General features: G+C 34.4%; 1 protein-coding gene across 1 annotated transcript in view; it reads right to left on the minus strand.

Annotated features, from left to right (window-relative positions):
- The window catches only part of LOC5570293 (hemicentin-1), a 409,353-nt gene that overhangs the window by 137,149 nt on the left and 245,039 nt on the right, over positions 1–27,165 (minus strand). The window contains exons 5-6 of the mRNA XM_021853033.1: positions 26,660–26,863; positions 26,401–26,552 (exon numbers count right to left, since the gene is read on the minus strand). Of these exons, the coding sequence (XP_021708725.1) occupies positions 26,401–26,552; positions 26,660–26,863 (356 nt within the window). The remainder of the gene's footprint in view (positions 1–26,400; positions 26,553–26,659; positions 26,864–27,165) is intronic.

The raw sequence follows: 27,165 nt of genomic DNA on the forward strand, positions 1-27,165 counted from the left end.
ATTATGATTAATGATTATGATTAATGATTATGATTAATGATTATGATTAATGATTATGATTAATGATTATGATTAATGATTATGATTAATGATTATGATTAATGATTATGATTAATGATTATGATTAATGATTATGATTAATGATTATGATTAATGATTATGATTAATGATTATGATTAATGATTATGATTAATGATTATGATTAATGATTATGATTAATGATTATGATTAATGATTATGATTAATGATTATGATTAATGATTATGATTAATGATTATGATTAATGATTATGATTAATGATTATGATTAATGATTATGATTAATGATTATGATTAATGATTATGATTAATGATTATGATTAATGATTATGATTAATGATTATGATTAATGATTATGATTAATGATTATGATTAATGATTATGATTAATGATTATGATTAATGATTATGATTAATGATTATGATTAATGATTATGATTAATGATTATGATTAATGATTAATGATTATGATTAATGATTATGATTAATGATTATGATTAATGATTATGATTAATGATTATGATTAATGATTATGATTAATGATTATGATTAATGATTATGATTAATGATTATGATTAATGATTATGATTAATGATTATGATTAAAGATTATGATTAATGATTATGATTAATGATTATGATTAATGATTATGATTAATGATTATGATTAATGATTATGATTAATGATTATGATTAATGATTATGATTAATGATTATGATTATGATTAATGATTATGATTAATGATTATGATTAATGATTATGATTAATGATTATGATTAATGATTATGATTAATGATTATGATTAATGATTAAACTCAGTATGATTAGCGATTATGATAAATGATTATGATTAACCCTTACGTGCCTAATGTCAAATTTGATCAAAATTTTCAATTTCAAAATAATACGTTTTTTAATTATCTTTTTTCGTATTTATATTGAGAACGTCGCGACCCATTGTGAGCCCGCACTATACAAATCTCGTCCAACAACACAGTGAATATGTACAAAGAATCAACTAGAAGTTCGGCTGGGATTGGTCATAATCTTCTTCAGTGTGCATAATTCAGTGCCTCTATTTATACAGGGTCAATAACGGCGCCGGCCACGTCCTTGCAGTCAGGTGGGATTGGAGGAAGGAACGTTAGTGTGTAACCTTTGCTATTTGGAGACCGTGTTTTCCTCTGCATCTCCACAAAGGTTACTCAGAGGGAAGTTTGTTAATGGGGAGGATCGTTGGGTCACATGATTCACTTTGATAAGCGATTAGACCATGATAAATAATTTGACGGGAGCAAAGGATCAAACACTACTAACCTGCTTCGCGATCCGCGCCACAAATTTATCATGCCACACGAGCGACGCGCAACACGATTGGTCCTGCTCACTTCACCCACCCCCGCAGGAGCAAGTGACACGAGCAAAGGATCAAACACTACTCTAAACTATCACTGTTCGTGTCATAAGATATAAAAATGCAAAATTTACTTTTACATTAGAAGGCAATTTTGTAAAAATTGTTAAATTTTGTTCAATGATTGATTGATTATTGATTAAATTGATGACTTATGATTAAGATTCTTCTTCTTTCTGGCGTTACGTCCCCACTGGGACAGACCCTGCTTCTCAGCTTAGTGTTCTTATGAGCACTTCCACAGTTATTCACTGAGAACTTACCATGCCAATGACCATTTTTGCATGTGTATATCGTGTGGCAGGTACGAAGATACTCTATGCCCTGGGAAGTCGAGAAAATTTCCAACCCGAAAAGATCCTCGACCGGTGGGATTCTAACCCACGACCCTCAGCTTGGTCATGCTGAATAGCTGCGCGTTTACCGCTACGGCTATCTGGGCCCCCTATGATTAAGATTATGATTGCTGAATAAAATTAGCGATCTTTAAGATTATGATTAATGATTAATGATTAAAACATAATATTTTAATGATTATGATTAATGATTAATGATTAACTTTTGGTTTGTTGTGATTATTGATGAAAATTTTTGATTAATCATAATCATTAATCATTAATCATTAATCATGATTAAATTTATGATTAATCATTAACGCTCTGATACGAACGTAATGGAAGTATTTAAAAAGGCAGTTTTTAGTTTAAGTTATTGTTTTAACAAATTATCTTTTTCTTATTATTTCAAATAAATATAGATGTCAGGTATAAGCCAATATGGCGTTTGCGACAATCAAAATGTGCCCAATGGGAAAACTTGTAATATTACATATTCAAGCTGTGCAGTAGAGTATCTGTGAGTAAATAAATACCGAATTTAGTACAATACTAGAGTTATCCTTTGACACTAGAGTTTGTACCCTTGACCAGAGCTGCTGAATGTCATAAATTTTACGTGACTTTGCCAATTGAATATTGCCAAGATCATCGTTCCCCGTGGAAAAGTTATCGGAAAATGTTTTTCCCGTTGACCTTTTTCGAATCACTATCGGTTGGCAATATTTCCCCTGGGAGGGTGCTATAAGCATTTGAATTTGAAAAAAAAATGACATTTAACAGCACTGCCCTTGACAGATACGCGTATTTTGACTGTAAAGCTATTTTCATTATCGTGCACTAGACTCGACTTGACAAAATCAATCGTATTCACACATTCTGTGCCTAAACTAGATAAAACCATGATTCCAATGCTCTCTTTTGTAGATAACAACTCCAAAAGCTGTTAAAATTTCTTTAGTCAATCTTTTTCGAAGAATTATGTACAACTAGATGTTTCCCATGGGTAATCTATATTATTATTATTCTAGAAATCGCTTTATTAGTGGGCTTCGTGGCCGTGCGGTTAGTGTTACCAAGCATTTAGCTGCATCGAGTCAAGAAGTGAGAGTTCAATTCCCGCTTTAGGCCGGAAAGCTTTTCTTCAGGAACGTATTTCGACTGTACCTCTGGGCGTTGCATGCTGTATTCCGTTTTCTAGTGTGGTGCTTCCTTCAAAGAGCATAATTGTCCACTGGAAGCATTAACGTGTCGGTGTCTCTTATTAAAATAAACAGTATAAAAGAACTTCATGAATTGCCCAGAGATCCCAGGAAACCAATATTTCTTTTGGATTGTATTTGGTGAGCCATATGCCAAACACCCAGTTGACTCTCCATATATTGATATAAAAGGGGCTATCGACTTACAGGTTTAAGGAGTAGAACATGCCGAACAAAAAAATCCTCAAATTAAAGGATCAAATTTCTGTATTTTGAAAACTTTTATGATCACTTCTGTAAGGAAGCATTATCATTTTGAAGATATTATTTCGAGAATATTTTTGTGAACTTTTTTCAATTTGCATATTTTTGTACCACAGTATTTTGAAAAACATTGTTTGAAAACGTTTTCCATATCCATTTTTCATTTCTAACTTTTTCCAAATACTTTCACAGAAAATCAATAATTTTATTTTCATGTTTTCCAATTTCCATAACAACATGTTAGTTTTAATCCACTTTCAAACAAGATTTCCATGTTTTCTTCGAATAAGAATGCTTTTTGAATAGATATCGAGTTTTGAAGAAAAAATACCTCACCCATGACATCGACTTGTAAGGACTGGTCATTTTATAAAGTGTACACCTTGTCACCTTGTCATCTTTTTAATTTATTAATGAAATCACAACCGGTTTTCTGTACATCGTTTGACTAATGCTGCACAATATTGGGATAATAAAAAATCCTTAAAAATAATTAAATTTTACACGAATAAGGCACAAAGTTTAGAACGGTCGTTTTTTTGAGGTTATCAAATCAAACGATTATAAAAAAATTCTGGAAAATTCGACAATATATAATTTATATATTCAAAAAAGGCTTGTTCTTCGAAAGCATCCTCAATCATAAGCCTGCTTCAAAATATCAAGTTATTTTAGGAGCAAAAATTTATCAGATATCATAAAATCATTTTTCACCGATTTTTTGTAAGAAAAATATTTTAAATTGGAAAGAAACTGATATAAGTATAATTTTTAGGTTCAAAGTACGTCCTGACGGAAGTTCAAATATAGTATTCATATGATAAATAATCAATGCCTTCATAGAGTTGCTTATTTAGTCCCCATGTAACATTTAAAGTATAATAGAAGAACAAATGTTTTATTTTCAGAAGATCTCTCAAAGCACAATAACTATCATGAAAATTGGCAACACTGCTGTAATTAAATCGAATTTATTCTCCATGTCCTATTTTCATAATATGTTATTCTGAAATTTCCGATCAAAACATTTCGAGGAAAACTCCTATAATTTGCTGTAGATCAATAAATATGCGTACATGATTTTTTTAAGTATGAGATTTTTCAATAAATCGACCATAAAGAGTAAAAATTCTAACTGAGAATGCGGTGAAAACTCATGATTTAGCTCTCATTTATACAAATATAGTTTCTTTACTAATGCAATCCAATTTTTATCACGTTTTCTTCTTCCCTTTTTTGCTGGGAGTAAAAATATGGTGTATCAGCAAATTTGGCCATAAAGGATAAATCCTTAGAGTGATCTACTGTCAGAGAATGGTGGAATATTTATAAATATTTCAAAGGTCCACCTATATTAGAGAAGTAAAGGATACCAACACACAATTTTTTTTTATAAAAATAAGGATTTTTGTGATGCGAAAAATAATGCTTAACTTTGATGAGTAGTTTTTCTTCGGAGTTTTTGGAAAATCTATCTGATTTTTCAACCAAAAGCATTTTGTAAGATTTTATATTTGCATAGCAATGTAGAATAATAGTTAAACGTTACACAGAAAACCGATTATGATTTTATCAATAAATAAAAAAGATAGAGCATAATCAAGGTGTCCACTTTATTAAATGAACAGTCCTTAGAGACATCGAGTTATGGATATATTGACTTATGGAGGGCACAATGTTTAAAAATTTGAAGATACCGAAAAATCCATCGAGTTATAGAATATCGAGTTGTGAAGAATCGACTGTATACCGAATGATTTTGAAAAAAATAAACAAAATTAAGCTTGAGCTTGATTGGCCGCTCGTGGTTTTTAACTAGTGCTGGGGACCAGTGCTGTAAACATTCGACACTTTGCGCGACGTTCGTTTCGATTTCATGGTCAGCAGTCACAGCACGAGCTTTAGAATGAACGTTGACAAACACGAAAAAGTGTCAATTGAATGTCGTCTATCTCGATGACATTAGCACAAATCATAAGTTTTGCATAGAATCCAGACATCGGATCATAAACAACATGAATAGTTTGATCTTGCCTGTTATGTCGAATGTGACACACAGACAGTGGAAGCAAAACAGAAACAAACAAAACCGTAATATTTCCTAGCGAAGCTATCGTGGTCAGTGGCATTCAATTGACATTTTTCTTTTCGACATTCGTTTGATCGCTCGTGTTGTGCATAAGGGAAGCGCTGCCGAATATCAGCGAAAACGTGTCGACTACCGTGATTGCTTACAACACTGACAGGGGACTAACAGACACCCTCAGTGTATAGGAGCTGACAGAAAGTCGAATGACGTTGTATCTCATTGATTCTGGCTATTTCGGATACCCGGTCACCTGGCACCGATTCCTGAATGTACCAAAATAGGACATCTTCTGAATAGTACCGTGCGACGGCTCAAAATTCATGATTTTTATCCTGAACACCACAGCTATAATCCTATGGACCGATATGAGGTTCTGGTCACTTCCGGATATCCCGTAATCAGTTCCGGTAGGGCTTGAGTGGGACACTTTTGTAATCTTATTCGCTCATATCGTGCGATGGCTCCAAATTCGGTGTTTTTTTGGAGTAACTTTGTTACAAAAAATAGTAAAGTCTGAAATTTCGAACTGAAAATATAATTTTTGCTCTTTCAGTTGCGATCAAAATAAAAAAAATCGGTCGGGGGTTCAGAACATTTTGTGTGAAGAATTTATGGATAAATTATTTTGTACCGAAGCACAGTTAATTCAGTTATTCAATGTTTGTTTTATATGTATCCCACGGTGCCCCGACAGACCGTTATTATGCAAAAAAAATTGTCCATCAAATCTGAACACAGGGCTCTGGCCCAAATTTAAAAAAAAATCCCTAGAAGGATTCTCGAGAAATCTTGATTTGAAGTTTTTGATTAAAAATTTCTATGAAATCGTTATTAAAATTTTGCAATAGCACTGAAAAAAAACCTACAAAAACGCTCAAAAAGTTGGCTAAACTGTTCTCAACTAGTATATAACTGTTACCGTTATTATAATTAAAAATATTTAAAACTGACTCAACCAACCAGAGTGGCCTAAGTATGTTTTTGCATGGCTTAATCCAGTAAGCTTAGTTCAATAGAATGAAAACTATGAAATAAATTCTAATATACAATTGATATTACGTTCGATTAACGTGAAACACTCAATGCTGAAAACTGTTCATTAACAGCTTATTTTTAGACTTTCACACTAAGTGACCAGCCCACCAAAGTCTGCCGTATTTATTTTGCTTAATAAAATTTGTTTTCGGCCGAGTATTGCCCTCACCGTTTTGTTTAAAAAGATCATATATAACATTCCAGCCACAACAGAATTATAACTACACGGAAAACATGATTGTCATATGTCACAAGTGTTCGAGCATTAACAAAACCTTTAACTTAATTATCAACATCACTAGGAATTTCACTCTATATACCTGCAACCATCTTAGTTTTATTTTTTTCGGGATTCATCGTCAATCTGTGTATTGATTTCAAGATCACGATCAACTCAGTAACGAAAATCTAGCTGTTGCAGGTAATATCAAATTCTTAAAAATAAGACTTAAGCTGGCAAATACAATGAAGTGTAAGAATTGTAGACGAGGAGCCTATTGTTTGGAAAATTACATGGAATAAAAGGAGATGAGTTTCATTATTAACTGTTAAATATTGCGTTTTGTCGCATATACTTCTTGATTTTGCAGACGATAACTGTAATGCAATCATCCGCAGTGCAGTAAGGCAGGGTTTCACTGTTTTAAAGATGGACAACTAGGATAAGCTTGTCATGTCATGTACTCTACCCAAATATATATGGTTGCATGTAGAGAAAGAAGCCAGTTCAGATGTGTTGGTGCTGAAGCAGTGCTTGATGGAGATGTAGATGATTTTGTTTGAAAAGGCATATTACACTTGTGACGTATGATAATAATGATAACACACGTGTACTGACTGTGAATATCTCCTTTTATGGATTACGTAACCAGCATATGGGCTCGCAACTTGCAAAGGGAAATGACATTTCTACACTGTTTCTTAATAAAGGCTTATCTGATTTCATAGATCCATTCGTCCATCGTTAACAACTTCGCCAAAACACCTCGCGACCCTTTATCGCACAACACTGAAAAGTGTTTCGAAAACTAAATCAGTTTTCAATAATAATGCAAAGAGAGCAACGATGAATGCAAGCATGCCTAAATGAATTACCATTGTCAATTTGCCATGTATAAAACGCTTATTCTTGGCTCTCTAAGCACATTTATTTGAGAACAGGAGCGAACACTATTGAGCGAATAAAATAGGAAAACTTCAGTGAGCTGTTCATTTAGTGAGGATGCCGGAAGAAAAAAGTTGCATCATTCAGGTGGAGGTCAGCGGCCACGTGGAAGACATCCACATATGTTCATTCTGATATTGACGTGAGTGTACCAGATTTGGAAACAAATGGTTGATACTAGCTCTAATCGACTGTAAAAGTATTCACATGGCTTATTGCGATTTTTTTTACCACTTAGACTTTGATGATCTGAATTTCGTCTTTCTCAGATTTCACCTTCGATTTCGCTGCTTTTCGATCACCGCCGCCCATGCAATTATCCTGATGTTCATGACAGTTCACTCCGGCCGGCTCAGTGTTTACCATTTTCTCTTTGTTCTCGACTCACCATTGTTCTAACCTCCAGCTGGTGTGTCGAAACCAGCTGGTAGTGACAGAAATCAAGGATGAAAGGTAAATGGTGTTTGAAAATGCTTCTCAATTTCATCATGAAAGTCTAATCATTCGTTAAAATTACAATATCTTCTAACTATTCTCATACGTTCTCAGATCCTTTTCTTCGAAAAATCAACATTGTTAATTGTTAATTTATTTGTTTTACAATTCAATCGGTTTAACATAGAAAACAACAATCAATTATATTTAAACTAGTAAACTATGAAAAAAATATAAACTTAAGGTGAAGATGAATCGAAGTCAAAGTTCAAATTTTCAAGAGCACGGATCTGGAGAACGAAACATCCGTTTCAGCTGAAAACCTAATCGATTGATCACCACCAGCTAGTGACCAATCGATTAAGTTTTCAACTTAAACAGATGTTTGATTCTCCAGATCCGTGCTCTTGAAAATTAGAAGTTTGGCTTCAATTCATCTTCACCTTAAGCCACTCTGGTAAGTTACAGCTGACTAAACTTAATGTCTAATTATAACAACGGTAACAATTTTATACTAGTTGAGAACAGTTTGGCTAACTTTTTGAGTGTTTTTGTAGGTTTTTTCTGTGCCTTTGCTAAATTTTAATAACGATTTTATTGAAATTTTTAGTCAAAAACTTCATATCAAGGTTTCTGGAGATTCCCCCTTGGGTTTTTTTTTTAAATTGGTCCAGAGGTGCAGAATGGCCTCAGGAATCGAGCCCTGTGCTCAGATTTGATGGATATTTTTTTTGCATAATAACGGTCTGTCGGGGCACCGTGTATCCCAGTCGGCTCGAAAATAATTGAATTCGAACCTGTTAAGATTGTGAATCGCTTCATGGGATATTTGAAATGTAACAGGGACAGGATTAGAATCAAAATCAGCATGAGTAATCTATTGTCAATGCAAAATATTATCAATTAACAGCTTATTTTACGATTTTCATACTAAGTGATCAGCCCACCAAAGTCTGCCGTATTTATTTTGCTTAATAAAAATTGCTTTTTGTGCATCTGGTACTTCTCTTGATGTTTACGTCAAGTTTTCCACCGATTATTGCCCTCAGCACTTAACATAAAAAATGTTTTGTTCAACATTCTCAGCCACAACAGGATTATAACTAAACGAGAAACATGATTGTCATATGGTGGGTGTTCAGATAGACTGGACCAAGTGTTTTTTAATGGTTTTAGGACAACGTACCCCAAACATTCGGTATAAGTATAATAAAATATGTGCATTATTTGCTCTAAGAAGGGAACTTATCTATTTGAAGAAACATCTGTTTCAAAATAGAATTGTAAATATTGTAATTGATGAAGTCCTTGACTTATATTTGCAAGGCCAAAATGTCATCTAGTCAGATCTGTCTGAACACCGACCATATGTAGCTAGTGTTCGACGATTAACAACTGCAAACAAATTCCCAATAAGGCTGATAAAAATATTAATTTTCCTTAATGTCCGAGACCACTTGGAAGGTACGAGGGGGGGGATTAACAAAAAAACAAAATTGAAAAAAAGTAATTTTTTCGAATTTTTATTTTCAACGATGCTTGTTTAACTTTTTCTAATCGTCATCTGGATCATTATTTTACCTGGTTTTTACTCTAAAAATTAAAAAAAAACCTAGCTGATGTCAAAAAAATGATGAATCTGTTTTTTTCTCCCCTTCAAAATTTTCGGATTTTTGAAGGGGGGGGGGGAGGTGACATAAAAGAAAATTAATATTTGTATCAGCCTAAGTACTATTTAAGTATCAACTTTACTAGGACATTCACTCTATATACCTGCAACTCTTCACTTCGTTGTATGTTTTTCGGGATTCATCGTCAATCTATTTATTGACTTCTAAGTCGTATTCGACTCAGTAATAAAAAAATAGCTGTTGCAGGTAATATCAAAGACAGCTTTACTGAGTAAGCTGACAAATACAATCAGGTGTAAGAATTTTAGACGAGGAGCTTATTTTTTTTTGTAAAATTTCTTGGAATAAGAAGAGATGAGATTCTGAATTTACTGTTCAATATTGCGGTTTGTCGCATATACTCCTTGATTTTGCAGACCAAGATTTTATTGGAATCGATCGCAGTTCAGTAAAGAAGGGTTACACTATTTCAAAGATGAACAACTAGGATAAGTTTGTAATACCATTAACTCTACCCAAACGTATATGGTTGCATGTAGAGAAAGAAGCAGGTTCAGATGTGTTGGTGCTGAAGTAGTGCTTGATTGAGATGTGGATGAATTTGTTGAAGAGCCATATAACACTTGTGACATATGATAATAATGTTTCCCTTGTAGTAAAAACACGTGTTCTGGCTGCGAATAACTCCTTTTACGGATTACGTAAAACGACATTTCTACCCTGTTGCTTGATAAAAGCTCTTCATCGCCATCATCTTCAACTTCGCCAAAACACCTCGCGATCCTTTATTGTACAACACTGAAAAGTGTTTCGAAAACCAAATCAGTTTTCAATAATAATGCAAAGAGAGCAACGATGAATGCAAGCATGCCTAATAGAAACATCACTGTTAATTTGCCATGTATAAAACGCTTATTCTTGGCTCCCTTAGCACATTTATTTGAGAACAGGAGTGAAAACTATTGAGCGAATAAAATAGGAAAACTTCAATGAGCTGGTCATTTAGTGCGAATCCCGAAAAAAAAAGTTACATCAATCAGGTGAAGCTCAGCGACCCCGTGGATGACATTGGCGTATGATCATTCTGTTATTGACTTGAGCGTACCAGAGTAACTAAATCATTAAAAATTTGAAAGAACCGGTAATACAAGCTCTCATTGACTATAAAAGTATTCACATGACTTTTTTGCTAACAATTATTGTGCTACATTTATTCCCAGATCCTTTTTTTAAATAACAACATTGTGAACTATTTATTTGTTTGGTTTACTTTTCAATCGGTTAAACATGGAAAACAACAATCAATGAAATTTAAACCAGTAAACTAGGGAGTCGATGCTGGTTATGGACCCTTTGCGTAGTATGGACCCCCTACAGAAAAACATAAAATCAACACTAAAAGCAACTTTATTCCTATGAAAATCCACCGGGGGAACTTCGAATACATTGTTAGTTAGCAGTTTCAGGCAAAATATTTGGTTTGAGATGCATAAATACAGATATTTGAACAGTTTTATAAATGAAACCACACAAAAGGGTCCATAATACGCATTTCCAGGTGGGTCCATAATAGGCTCGTCGGCAGCGAGCCGGATTACATGGAATTCAAATGGAGGGTCCATAAAACGCAACGTCTAATTTGTAAACAATCATATTATGGACCCCGGGAGGGTCCATAATAGGCATTCGGACAACAGTTTTTTAAATGCATATTTTGCTGGAAAAATCGAATGATTTTGTATGTTTCATGAAGTAAAGACATTGAATTTGTTGTTAGGCTCCACAAAACGTATATGCGTCTGAGATATCATTGCGGGAAAGCGTCTAGAATGAATTTCGGCTACTAAGGGGTCCATTACTAGCATTGAAACCCTATAAAAAAAAGTTTAATCGAAGCCAAGCATCATATTTTTAAGAGCACGAATCTGGAAAATTAAACATCCGTTTAAGCTGAAAACCTAATCAACTGGTCTCTAGCTGGTGGTGACTAGAGATGGGCGACTCACTCACGAATCATTCAATCGACTATACTCTCGATAATGAGTGAACGAATCACGGTTCTTTTCAAAAGAGTCATGATTCATTCGCATTGAATATTTTAGAAGAGGGCTTAAAAATGTATTAGGAATCATATTTTCGAGTTGGAATTATCATAGTCAAACAATTCGGATATGTATCAATAGTTAAAGTTGCTGTACGGAAAAAAATATCATTCAAATATTGTTATTTTTGTTTCTTGTGTAAAATACATAATTCATTTTTGGTTTTATAAAATGAGTCATCGAATCGATCAGAAGAGTCGATTCACTTTTGTGAGTGAGTCACCTACGATTCGCTCTCCAAATTTGATCATTTTGCCCATCTCTTGTGGTGACCAACCGATTGAATCTTCAGCTCAAACGGGTGTTCGGTTCTCCAGATTTGTGCTCTTAAAAATTTGAAGTTTGGCTTCGATTTAACTCATTTTATCATTCATATTCACCTTAAGGAGTGGATTAACTTAAGCCAGTTGTAAATATTTCTTATTTTAACAACGGTAACAATTGTTACTTGTTGAAAACAGTTTGGCTAACTTTTTGAGCGTTTTTGTAGGTTTTTTTCAGTGCTTTTGCGAAATTTTAATATGGATTATATTGAATTTTTAAGTAAAAAACTTCAAATCACGATTTCTCGAGATTCCTCCTAGGGATTTTTTCAAAAGTTGGCCCAGAGGTGCAGAATTACCTCAGGAATCGAGCCCTGTGCTCAGATTTCATGGACAATTTTTTTACATAATAACGGTCTTTCGGGGCACCGTGTTGTTCAAATTTGTCGTCATTAGTAAAGAAATTATGTTTATTCTCTTCAAAATGAGAGTTTCCGACAATACGCGACAATCTCCTTTCTTTGCGATTTGGAAGGAACCTTGATTCCCCTAATGGAGCTTAAGATCTGGAAAAATAGGGTCTTAAAGCCCTGTCCCAATTTTAGTGCCAAACGCTTAAGTTTAGGCCAAAAATATATGTTAACCTATTTTTTTATGTTTTTCGTTTCGTGTCCCTTACAAAATGTCCGATAGGAACAATCCCACTGTTAAAACTAGAATCCCTGTGGTGTTTTTGTCGACTAAATGAACTTAAAACATGATAATAAGTGTCAAGGTTCATTTCGTCCCCTTAATGCTACAACTAGATAACTCGAAAATCAAAATTTTGGGATGTGCCACTTTGAAAATATGACCGTTTTACAAGGTGACGGTTAATCGCAGAAGATATGGTTGAAAAATAAACTTTAACTTGTGTATTTTGAATCACACGCTTATGAGCTGTAGGTATTTTACAGATCTAATAAATAAAAATGTTTTGGCATATTGAAGTCAAAAATTTCAAATTTCGAGTTATCTAGTTGTAGCATCAAGGGGACGATTTATGGCCCCAATTTTTAAATTAGAGTTTAATTATGATATAGTCGTTATGTGATTTTCCGCTGCTGAAATTTTGTAGTTACATGTTCTTTCGTGTTATAAAAATAAAAGATTTCATTAAACATTTTAGAACCCTATTCATGACTTAAAAATATAGAATGTGTTATTTTTTGTTGTATAAATATCTTATTTTTCAATAATACTCTTTTCCCAATGTAGTAGTTTAACCCAATCTAAGGTACAAATTTCTATTATATTTTAATTCTTCGAAGATTGATTTTTAATTTGAATTTCGTACAGTGTATAAAGATCTGTATGAAATTTTACGATTCTGCGGTATATTTCATTCAACATATACCTTGTGTTTGCATTATAAATTCTTTATAATCTTAAAAACTCTTACTCTCTAATATGTCAATTGTATCGATAAAACTACTTGCTGTTATATTACAGGTTGACATTTGTTAAATATTTCAACTATTTTTTTTATATTATGAAATAAAAGTATAAAATGTGTCTATGGTATAATGTAGAAGAAAAATCTATCAATAAGTTTTTTTTTCCATTTTTGGCCACCTTATCGCCCATAGTGCTAGTGTCCACATCCTACGGACTTTTGTCCTCGTGATTTTCTGCTTAATGCCAAAAACGGTTATTGCTGCACTTATTATTTTTGCACTCAAATTGTAGAAACAATAGAACTCTTATGTAGAATTCAATGCGAAATTTTCATGTGAATATGAATTGTTGTAATAGCCAAATAAAACTTTTTTGGCACCTATTTTCAACATTATCAGGTTACCATCTATAGATATTATCCATTACTCCTTAATGGTAGAAGGTTTCTCATGTGCCATGAAATCATTAGAGGCCTTCATTAGAGAAATAGAAAATATCGACGTGACCCAACCAGTCCTTTACCTAATTGCTTTCGTTTATCATGTCAATCAAGTGTGCGCTCTATAAAACATGGGAAATTTCTTCACTAAATTGGTATTTGAAGTGTATATGTGTTCCTTCTGATATTCTTTGAAACACTTGCTTAAAAAAATGTCATCAACTTTCAAATTATCCGTATGATGTATTAGAGGAGACACACGATTAGGTATGTTCCGCCATGCTTTCTTCAGCTTATACACATTACCGCTGTTACCGTTTGAACTTATTGAGGGAAAACGGTGAGATCATGAGACCGAGCTCATATGATATATATACCCAATGCACTCATACAACTCAGTCCTCTCAACACGTCTGATCTGGGGCATGGTTGCAGAAGAAAAGGTCTTCAAATTTATGTATTCCAGTGGCCCAGAGCAGACCTTTATCTTGAAACAAATGGATCTCCAAAGGAATCACCAGGGTAGAACAAAAATATGTGTGAAAGTTGCATTGGACGGTGTATTTTCAGCTCTGTTTGTTCCATGCCAGAGCTATCTTCCAACTAGAGGTAGTGGTGTTGTGTATTTCAAGCACGTCGCATATACGGCAGCCATTTTTATTGCATTTCGATGTAGAGTTTCGCCACCACCGTTAGTGGCGACGAAATGCAAGACGGGTAAAAGGCAATTTCATTTTTTTGCTTGGAGAGCTTTTCTGTTGCCATAAACTGCTCGCTTCGCCATCCGGGCAATTCAAACAAAATTGGATGCTGCGGAGAACAAACTCATTCAGAGCGAATCCTGCCGTTTGGACCACACCGAGTTGCTGCTGCTAGTATGGCTCAATCTAATAGCATACTCAAATTCGTGAAACCATTCGCACTGTCCAGGCGTATCAGCCCTCCAGTGAATATTGATTGTCAAAACTTTGCTCTTGAAATCTGTCAGGATAACATCAACTTCACCAAAGAATATTGGTCAATATTTGGAATAACATTTTACTGATAATGTCAATTCTCCAATCCCTAACGTTTGATTTCCTCTTTAAAATAACCTTTTTGAAACTCATAACTCATAACTAAGTTAACCGATTAAAGAACTTTGATCTCAAACAAACCGGAAATCGTTCAAGATTTGATACGGTTCGAAAGAAATATAATTGTTCACTTAGTTCCAAAATTATTCCAGATTCAAATGGAGTGAATATTCAATCCATCGCCCTTTCCAAATGATAGTCCAGAAAAAAGTGGGAAAACTAAGTAAGCAAAGAGTCTAATTTTGTCAAAGCCAAGGCATCCAGAAAATGTCATTGAAATCTGAGAGGAAGCTGCCAACATCTGTTCGAGTTGGCAAAAGGAATTCATTTAGTTACAGTTTACTCTCGTACGAAAGTTATCAGTATATCTCTGTAAATACACGTCTTGTGGAAACTCTCTACGGCGCATTCGAAAGGAAATGAGTAAATCTTAGATATTAAACAAAAACAACATTTTTTGAGTTTTGTGTACTAGATTTCTTCTTAGAGTAGTGACATTTTTTTTAAAGATTTTGAGAGTGCATTTCTAAAGCCGTACCATTTAAAAAATTGATGTACCTAATGTTCAGAAAATTAGCCATAATTTTTCATTGTATTTTTTGAAAAATATCATAACTTCAAGTTGTGAACAAAATTGATAAATGTTTTAGTCAAAATACCTATGAAGTAAAATTAACTCAGTGGCTTACGAAAGAGTCATAGATATTTCACAGAGATTTGCTCGGAAGTACATATGTCAGGTTGGTCTTGATCGAACTAGCTTGTCTACAAGTTAGCACGTTCTGCATCCTTAGTCGTCCACTATGTTAGTTATTCTGTACAAAGCTTTAAAGAACTGTATATACTCCGTAAGAAAGTTACGTTAGGTAAATATTCGTAAAAAATCGTTCGAAGTAATATTTTTGCATTTTATAATCTAATGTAAATACCGTCAAACGGGGCTACTTTTGATTCCGGGGGCTACTTTGGACATTCGTGTTTTTGATTTATTTGCAGCATAAATATTAATCTGAGCTATTTTGTGTCTTCAGCACTTTTATTGACCAAAACATGCTCTACAACCAGACATGAACATTTTTCGGAACAACATTAACAATAACAGGATAAACAGGAAAATATATTTAAAAATTCGTAACAAATATTCACAAGGCACAAAACATTTGCTATGTAAACATTGTTCGAATTTTTCACATATCGTGGAAAGTTATTGGGAGCGTCACAAAACTATCGAATCGTCATGTTTCATAAAAATTTGTGATAATTTTATGTTAAAAATTGTTGTGTTACAAATATAATTGATCAAAGGTCTTAATTTTATGACTTTTATTTTATGTCAAAGCGTTAGTTTCTATATTTTACAACAACAACAAAATTAACCAAGGATTCAGGAAAGTTAATAGTCATCAAATATATACATTTAATTACGTATTGGTAGTAAATTCAAACCACATTCCTTGAAAAATTAATTCTCGGTCATTTTTACATGAATCCGTAGTACAAAGCAATTTCATTCTTTATCTGATATAAATAGACTACCATTAATCCATATCAAAACTATTGAAAACCAAAATAATTACAAATGTAAAATTTGAATTGCCTACGATCTTGCGAAACATTATTCTTGTACTTGAATTGAAGAGATCCTTCTACATATCATTAATATAACATTAAGAATTTTAACAGATGTTAATCATTATTAATCAGACCTTATTATTTGTCAGAGTACTTGGTAATTGCATCATTCGATTGTGTCAACTTAAACAATCAAGCAGTCGTAGCTGACAGTTTTATTTAAATGAAAGTAAAACTGAAATTTCATACTAGAAATTAAATACTACAAAACCATATTTTGCTGAAAAGTGTTATATAGGTATGTGTATTTTTTCGCGCTTTACAATTTTCTTAATTATGTTTGTCAATGAAAAACGTTCAACAACGTCAAAATAGACGTTAATCTATAGAATCAGTTCAAAATTTATGCGAAAATAATCATTTTATTATCAAATCTTATTGTTTTCTAAATGTGTCCAAAGTAGCCCCATTTTTGTCTTGAGGGATATATATTTTTCGCTATTCAAGCATTTTTTTTTATTTCTTGATGGATTTGATTCATATTGTGCACATTTGTTACGTACATATACAACTAAGATATATGCAAGAATTATCGAAATCCATCCATAATTCTTAGAGCTACAAATCCTCAAAGTTGAAGAATGTGGAAATAATGTCAAAAGAAGCCCCGTTTGACGGTACATTAAATCTGATTTTTGCTGTTGTGAAATTACAGTATCCGTTCGATTTGAGCTTGGTTGGCATTTTACAACATTCGATTTTGGTACGCTGTGTAAAAACAAACTAATTTCTCAAAAAAATGTTAAACTATTTTAAAACATATCACAACCTATTTCAAAAAATTGTTTTATACGAGTGTAATAGAATGAATTCTCAAAAGAATCACAAATAAATGTGTTTACCTATGAATTACATATGCTGAACTTGATAGAAACAAAATTAAATTTTCGAACGAGTTGCCGAAAACTAAGGTACAAGCATAACCGATTATTTTTTCACTTCCCATTCTCACATTTATTAGAAGCAGTCAATCAACATTAGCATAAGCCTTTAGCACTTGGAAGAGCAAACCAGAGAGCCCACTGGCATTCAGTAATTTTTCTCTGATCAAACATCTTTACAGCACTCCATCAACTTTAAATTAATGCCAGTTTAAAAGCGCACTAAACTGGCAAATTTTAATTTCACACTTCAGCTTTGTTCGACGATAATACTGGTATGCCGATTCATCCTTCGGCTTTTTGCGAGAGGGCGTAATCGATTTTTATTGCTCTGTTGATTAAAGAGTATCACGATTTGGTTGTAGGATTGGAGCATCCACTGCTCTAAATATTGGTTCCCGGTGGACTTGGTTCATTGATAGGAACGAGTTTTTTTCCTCATATGCCATCGGCGGCTGCCAAGCGACGGTCGGATCCAGATCGCATAGATCAAAGAGGACGGGTACATTTTTTATGGCCACGGCTTTTTTATGGAGCACGGTTATTGATGAACCGAGAGTTTGGTAGGATACATCCGCATCCGGTGCCCGAGAGTTGTTGTCAGGAACGTTGCAATTCAGTTCGTAAAATAAATATGTAGATAAAATATTGATATTTGTGTGGTGTTTAATGCCACCGCTAAATGCATTGAATAACGGTTGGTGCAGGTGGTTATTGTTGCCAGAGATCTTCTGCCGGTGGGGTTCGAACCCATGAAGTTGTCATACTAGAATTCCATTTCCATTATTACCATATTAGAAAAAAATATATAATATAAGGAATTGAAATCATTCTACAAGTCATAATTCATGTTTTGGATACGTAAAACGAAATTTGTTGCTAAAGAATTATAACTTTTGGCAGCACCTGTTCAAATACGGTACCAGACGTTCTTTAAGGAAAACCTCCAGAGATTTCTTCAAGAATTCCTTCCTAAATATTCCCAGAAACTCTTCCAGAGAATTCTCCAGGAATTATTTCGAAGATTCCCTCAAAAATAATCTCTACCGTAATCCTTACAGCAATTTTTTCACTAGGGATTTTCCCAGTGGTTCCTCTAGGAAAAAACTTTTGTTCGTCTTGATACATTTTGGATTGGTGTCGAAAGAGCTACAGAAATACCTTAGCAATTCATCCAGGAGTTACTCCAGGGATTCAATAAGATATTCTTCCAAGGATTCCTGCAAAAATATTTACAGGGGTTCCTTTAGAGATTTTGCAAGGAATTCCTGCAGAAATGTTTCTAGTGATTCCTGTATTCTTCCAGGAATTTCTCCCAAAAATCCTTTAAGATCTGTTTTAAGAATTCTTTCAGGAAAGCTAAAGGAAAGTCTCCAAAGATTTTTCAAATGATTTCTTCTGGAATTCCTTCAAAGATTCCTCGACAAAACCGCTCAAGGATTCTTTTATAGATTAAATAGGTAAAGACATCTGTCTAGTGATTTCAGAATTTCCTCCTAGGATCCCTCCACGGAAACATACAAAAATATACCCAAGTAGTCTTCAGAAAATTCTTCCAAGAATTATAACGGAGATTTCTTCCCTGGGGCAATTCATGGATGAATCTTTGCAGACATTTCTAGAGGGATTCCGGAAGAATTCCTTGGAGGAGTTTTTGGAGGCCCAGAACGAATCTCTGGAGAAATTACTAGGGGAATCCCTGGAAGCTTACCTGATAACTCCTTAGAATAATGTATGTAGCGATTTTTTTAATTATGTAAACACAAAATCAATAAGTAGCAATTTCCCTTCGCGAATGCATTTTGACGGAAACGTAGGTGAAAACTCTTCCGATATCTGCAACCTCTTTGCAGATTTCTTCCAAGAAGTGTATACTACCTACTCTGAAGAAGACCGCGACCGCAATTTCTTTTTTTTTCCAGAAATTTCTAATAGTATATCTATTGAAAAACTATCACAACAAGAAATCTTATCGGCACTAAAAAACCTGGACGCAACTAAGGGAGCAGGACCGGATGGCATTGCACCCGTGTTCTTCAAAAACTTACCCTTCCCTTAGAACGTCTTTTCAACATGTCTCTAAATAATGGAAAATTCCCAGTAGCTTGGAAATCTTCATATTTGGTGCCTGTTTTCAAATCAGGTACAAACTCTGACATACGGACCTATCGCGGAATTGCCATTATCTCATGTATTCCCAAACTCTTCGAATCTCTCGTAAACGACAAAATTTTTCAGCAAGTAAAAAACCAAATTACTTGTAGGCAGCATGGCTTTTTTAAAGGCCGCTCAACATCTTCCAATCCGCTAGAATTTGTATCTTTTATTCTCAACGCAATGAACAATGGCAAGCACTTAGAAGCCCTCTACACTGACTTCAGAAAGGCATTTGACCGAATCGACATACATTAATCTTCAAATTGCAAAAAATAGGATTGGAGCCAGGACTCTTGAGTTGGATCCAGTCATATCTATCACATAGGAAACAAATTGTGCGCTTTCAAAATAAATTATCAGCACCCATTTCTTTAACCTCTGGAGTACCTCAAGGTTCTCATTTAGGCCCACTTCTTTTTATTTTGTATGTAAACGACTTTTCCTTTTTACTTAGAAAAATAAAATTTCTTATATATGCAGACGACATGAAGCTCTTCATGGAAGTAAGTAATTCTAGCGAAGCAGAAGAATTCCAGAATGACATTAACTTTCTTCACTTGGTGCCAAAAAAGTTTACTTCAGCTCAATATCAAAAAATGTAATTCAATAGCATTTAGTCGAAAATATGTAACACCACCAATTGAAGTATTTTTAGGAAATCAAGTAGTGCAGAAGTGTAAAATTGTAAGGGATTTGGGCGTAATCCTAGACTCTAAACTCACTTTTGTAGAGCATTATAATTCCATAATAAACAAAGCAAACAGCATGCTTGGCTTCATTAAGGGGTTCAGCAACAATTTTCAAGACCCATATACTATTAAACTATTGTATACTATATATGTAAGACCAATTCTGGAATACTGTCACCTAGTATGGATCCCGTATCATGTCGTACACGAAGAACGCATAGAATCAGTACAGAAGCAATTCCTTTTATACGCCCTTCGGAAATTGAATTAGACTGTACTGCCACTTCTGTCGTATGAAGCACGCTGCATGCTCATCAACTTGGAAACACTTAAGCAACGCCGGGAATTCGCAATGATTCTCTTTATAAACAACATTATTTCGAACCGTGTAGACTCTGCTGCACTTCTTTCTCAACTGAACTTCTACACACCCTCTCGGCATTTAAGAACAAGAAAATTATTTTCAGAAAAATCATGCAGAACGCATTATGCTCAAACGGACCAATAAACCGTATGATGCGTCAGTATAATGTACATTGCGAATTCATTGGCATTAATATGTCCAAAGAGCAGCTTAAAACACAACTAAAGAACAATAGAAGTAATCCATAGCATGTAAGAAAGTATTGTAATTATTGTATGTAGTCTACCTATGCTTGACGAAATAAATAAATAAATTTTCCTGGGTGCATGCCTTAAAGAATTCCTTAAGGCTAAGTAGCCCGTCAATCGATTTGGCAACAATGATAACTTTTCAGCTTGCATTTCAAAGTGATAAAATTCAGTCTTGATAGTTTATATTGACTTGAAAAAGTATCACTGTACGCGCTTACATGCATAAAGTATGCTGATACTTTTTCAGCTGTGTCAGTGCAAAACCAATTATTAAAAACCATGAGATGAATTAATTATGAATTGATCGTCAACGACACGTACAAATTTCAATGACGGCCTACTTCGCCTTAAACTCTTCAGAAGTCTGTATCATGAAGTTATTTCTTGTAAAATCCCTAGATGAATTATTGTAGTGATCCTGCATGAAATCTCAGGAATAATATCAGAATAATACCAAAGCAGATTCTGGAGAAATCATCAGTTGTTATAAAACATGTACCGTTAGTAGTTATTGCAAATTTTGTTTCTGTTCATAACTTAAGGTGTTATTTACAACCAACTCACAAATGCCATGTTGTAATGTTGTAATAAATCTATTACAAAAATTGAGACAAGAAAAGAACAAAGCCGTCTTGATAACATAATTATATTTACTTCTTTTATTTTTAACAGCTTTTGTTACTATGTGTAATAACCTTATTAAGTATAGGGTGTTCCAGAAACTATGGGCACGACTTCACAATACTGCCAAGACTAGTTTATATAAAAATCTCATTTTTACACATTTGTTTACTGTACCCAACAAGAGTAAATTGCGATTTTTCAATGAATAATTCAATTGATAATGTGTTGATTACATAACATTTCTTTGAAGCATCTCTTATTAGTCTTTCACAAACGCGATATTTTTGAGCGACTTTGTTTTACAATATTTGTTCTATGTCAGAGAGTGCGTAAAATAAAAATCTGAAAAATATATTCATCAGCGAAGATATGATAATTGATCAGATTATCACTTATTCTAATTGAAATTTTAAACTTAAGCATATAATATTTGTATTGAAACTAAAAATGTGATGGTCGATTTGAAAATGGTAAAAAAAACAAATCCTTATATTTACTTAAAAACATGAATAAATCAAAAATTAAAGTTGCCTTTCCAAGAGAATAGGGATTATCCTATAGTAAATCTGAAATGTATTATTTTCATTACTATTTAAAATACCCGAAGAGCTATAACTTCGTGATGTTGTCTTTTGTGGAGAAATAAATACGAGATTTTTCGAATTTTATCATTTTTCAAGTATTCTCTTACAAAGCCAAATAAAATTTCAAACAAAAAATTATGCAAAACATCCTTGATACAATGTACTTGAACTCACCATGGCGAAAGATTTCTATAAAAACATATTTTACTAGTTATTTTTCAACAAAAACAAAATGTAAAGTTTGTGCTGACCGGATAAGAATTGATTTTCTTAAATCAAAAATTTCAATGTAAACGATTATTATTAAATCAAACAAATTTATCTGTGAATGTCTGGTTGAAATAGCCTATAGAAAAATACAAAAATATAAAAATATTTAATTGTTTGGAAAAGTACTATGATTTTCATTATCGAAGTCGTGCCCATACTTTCTGGGACACTCTATAGTTCTGGTCGTGCCCTGAAAGAAATTTTGGAGGAATAGCAGGGGGAGTCCCAAAAGTAATCTCTGGAAAATGTTCCCTGAGGAATGCTTGGAGACATTTCTTGCAAAATTCTAGTTAAGATTTTACTATAGGAATCTATGGAGTAACATTTCGGCAGAAACTTTTGACGTAAAATCTGTGGAAATATCCCTGCAAATATTCCTGGAACTATTCTTGAAGGAATCCCTGGAGGAACTACTTGAAAAATTACAGAACAAATTGCTGAAGGTAATTCTGGAGCTCTATCGGAACCGATCTGGTAGTGAACAAACTTTCTTCCTGGATGAATTCCAGGGAAACCGCTTGTGGAATCTCTGGAGAAATCGTTGTAAGGATTGCAGTAGAGATTATCTTGGATCCTGTGGCTCCTGCACACACGGCTACAGCACGTGCACAGTAACTCTATCTTTTATTGTGAACCTCCCTTACTCTATGGTCCCATCAATATCGAGTTATGGAGAGCTGACTTTAATTTGATTTTAACTGTGATTTTATGGCTTTCTCAGTCGATGGAAATCGAAACGGAAACTTTCCGTTTTGATTTCCCTAGACTGAGAAAGCCATAAAATCACAGTTATAATTTTATGTTTGGGAGGCCCAGCGGTAAAAACGCAGCTTTTCAGCTAGACCATCCTAAGTGGCATGAGTTCGAATCCCACTGGTAGATGATCTTTCTGCGTTGGAAGTTTTCTCGACATATGATATAGGGGAAGTGGTGAAAAAATGAACAGGGATGGTAAAATAAACACCGTGCCTTTTACAAAAAAAAAAACGAATTTCAATGAATTTTCATTACGCACGGACGATTTTGAGCATAAATCAGAGTGTTTGGGTTGATACGGAGGTCAATTGAAGTGAAAATATCCACGAAAACTAAGATTTTAGAAAACCACGTTTAAAAATAAGAACTGACGTAACGTTTGGCTCGGGAGTCTTGAGGTTTTTCAATGAGGTGAATATCGTTATGATATGATGTCAAATCTGATACCTTTAGATTTCTTTTTGAATGGGTTACAATCAGTAATGAATATATTTATGAGAATACAATGAAAATTTTCAAATATATTTGTTTTGCTCACGTTTTTTGCATGGTGTTCATTTTACCACCAACAGCTGTTCATTTTACCCACATAGTGCAGGTAAAATGAACATTTGCATCGTTTTTTGCTAGCGATAAAAATATGTGAAAATTATGCTATCTTAGTCTGAATTCATTTCGCTGCTATAGATAACATCCCTATTTTTGATGTTGTGAGATAAAACTATACAAATTCCTCGTTTTTCTATCGGATACAAGATGATATCCTTAAGGTGTTCATTTTACCACCCCTTCCCCTACGCCAGTTCATTCTGAAACAGATTCCAGGTTCCCTTGTGCCCTCGTGCCCAGAATGACCATACTCATAAAAAAATCAAGGGTTTTATTTAAGAGTTCCATATCTTTCATGTAAAGCTAAAAAAACAAAAATCGGTTAAAAAATGGATTTTTGAGAGCGTTTATTAGCCATGGGTAATTTTTATTTTTATTTATTTATTTATTTATTGATTTTATTTTGTCTTTGAGCCTTTGGCTCTTAGAGACTGATTAGAGTACAAATACATACATGTAGGCTTTTAGTTATTTCGACATACAAAATATAAGATAAATATAAGAAATTGCTGAACAATTGACCAACATTCAAAAAGTTGAGACACATTAACATTAAATACTGGACTGATTATTCAAAAGAATGGTTTTCAGTTTGATTTTAAAACAATTTTGCGAGAGAATTTTAATATCTTGTTGGAGATTATTGTAAAGTGCTGTTGCTCTATTGATCGCTGATTTCTGTCCAAACGTCGTCGTACATCGCCTTCGGGATATCAATCGATCTCTTCCTCTCGTATTGTGATGATGCTGATCATGCAGACGGCTGAGAGTTGTGTTTGTGTGTACGGAGCCGTGTAGAATACGATGTACATGTGCACAGGCAGCGCTAGCGTACAAACTTTCGACGCTCAGTAAACTGTGTTTTGCGTGAATGAAAACAGTTGATGTTCTACGGTGATAGCCGAATAAGTTTTTGATAGCCTTGTTCTGAATTTTTTGCAGGGATTTTAATGCGGTTTTGTTAGTTGTTCCCCACACTAATATTCCATAAGTTAAGTGAATATGGAATAAAGTGTAGTAAAGGTAGCGTTTCGTTTCTAGAGGCACAAGATCAGAAATTCTTCTGAAAACACCAGCAGTTTGAGCTAGTTTTGCGCACAGTTTACTAATGTGTTCATTCCACTTGAGCTTCTCATCCATTAGCACCCCCAAGTATTTGAATACTTCCGTCCTTTCGATGCAGTTGTCATCGTACAAAACTTCAATGTTGCTCATTTTTGACACGTTGAACAACATGTACTTCGTTTTCGAAATGTTCACAGTGAGCTTGTGTTGATTCATCCACACATGCAAAGCAGTCAGGTCTTCATTGATCAACCGTTCAAGTTCCTTGCAGGAAGCCGCAGCATAGATGAGTACAATATCATCGGCATACATAAATAACATTCCGTGTAGCGGCAGATCTTTTAAGTTGTTAATGTTAATGTTAACTATTTTTGACCCTTAATGCATAATGTGTCACATTTTTTGTGACGCCGCTTCTAAAGGTCATTTTCAGAAGTTAGGGAAAGTCAGAAAATTGCAGATTTCTATCTCTTTTCTCTACAAAGATACAGCTCATTTACCGCGTCGATTGGCCAAAAATGCACAAGTAAGGTTAATTTATAGATTCTGTAACTATCTTGTTCGTAATGAACTTTGAAGATCTTGCTGGACATCGCACTGAAGTGTTGTGCACAAGGGACCGGCGGATTATGATGTTGTCGTAGCCAGCATCAAAACTGCGCAACACTGTGCATGAGGCTGGCTGTCAGCTTGGGCCTTTGGCTTGAGCCTTCTAATGCTGGTTACGGCAACAACGTGTTGGTTGGTATAGTGCTGCCAGTCCCTTGGTTGTGCAACATATCATAATTGCTTTTGTGAAGAGATGTGGTAGGTGGTAGAGATGGTCGGGTTTTCGATATCCGAACCTGACCCGTACCCGGTTTCTTCTATCTCTTCAAACCCGGACCCGGCTTAAACCCGAGTCAATAATTTAAAAACAAACCCTCGGCACCCTGAGCACGAAAAAATTGCTTTTCAAACCCGAATCCGACCCGAAACCCATTTTTTGTAAGAAAACCCCGAATAAAACCCGAGTTCAAAGAAATGATAAATTCACCGGTTCTGATGTCATGTAGTTACTCTGTTCACAATCCTCACCAAACTCGACCCAAACTCGAATAAACCCAGCTTTTTCAAGCCCGAATCCGACCCGTACCCGATAGTTCTGTAACCTCCAAACCCGACATTTTCAACCAGTCGGGTTCGGATTCGGGCTCGAGTCGGGTTTGGGACCCGACCATTTCTTGTAAATGGGTTCTTGTCATTTTTCTTTTCATCTTGTACGGGTGGGGCATATTGCCAGGTTTGTTTTGAAACGTCAAGATTTGGACCATATACAGAAAACGTCTTGCACTATTTTTAGAAGCTACCTGGCAAGAGAAAATTGCACGCATGCCCAACTAAGTAAATAACACTTTGACACCAAAAACTGTAGAAGTATTGCATTTGCAACTGCGATAGTGCAGTTTTTCCTTAGGGGGCGTGTTATACCTGTTAACCCTACTAATTGTCGAGTTTCATTCTCAGATTTGCACCATCAAAAATCAATAAACACTTAAAAATATACCCGGTCAACACATGGGAAATAAACCATTTTTCATAAAACATAACTCACATTTTTGCTGGATTTAACAATTTTGTCTCCTCCTTTATGCCAGGTAATGGTTGCAGCTGGTCTGGACCCAGAACTTTTACATTCGATGTCATAATGCTTGTCAGCAGACACAAATTTCTCCTTCACCATGATGTGTACGGCAACCGGTTTCACTGTAGAACGGAATAGAAGTAGATTACAGAAATCCGGACAGGATACAAAAATTATTTCAACGCTATTCAAAACCGGTCAGCATGGGATTGGAAAGTGCAATACTTACGATTAACGTCCAGCACCACAACCTTGTTATTCGGAGGCGTCAGATTGGTGTTGCTAGCCACGCACATCAATCGAGCGTCCAGATGTTGCCGCCCAATGTTCGGATATGAGAGATGATTGACTGTCGTACCGTCCGGACGCGTTTCGTACGATTCGTCTATCACCATGTTGTCCAGGTACCATGTCACATTCGGTCGGGGTCGTCCTGATGAACCACAAATAACAGAGTGAATAAAACCCATCAAATAGTTACATAAACTTCTTTGCCAAAGCGGATTTTAGGTATTCGAAAAGCCAAAGTTGAAAGCTGTGTCCACAAGAGTGTCCCAAAATTTTATTTTGTCAGAAAACATGAAGCTCAACCTCCAAATAAAAACTAATAATGTTACAACGAACTTTTGTATGTGGTAAATCTAAAAAATGACGTTTTGAGGTTATCCTATTTAAATTTTTAACAAGAAAAGTCTAATTTTGGTGACAAATGTTAAAAAAGAATATTTATGGTAT

Source organism: Aedes aegypti, chromosome 1 (assembly GCF_002204515.2).
Source record: "Aedes aegypti strain LVP_AGWG chromosome 1, AaegL5.0 Primary Assembly, whole genome shotgun sequence".
NCBI lineage: Eukaryota > Metazoa > Arthropoda > Insecta > Diptera > Culicidae > Aedes > Aedes aegypti.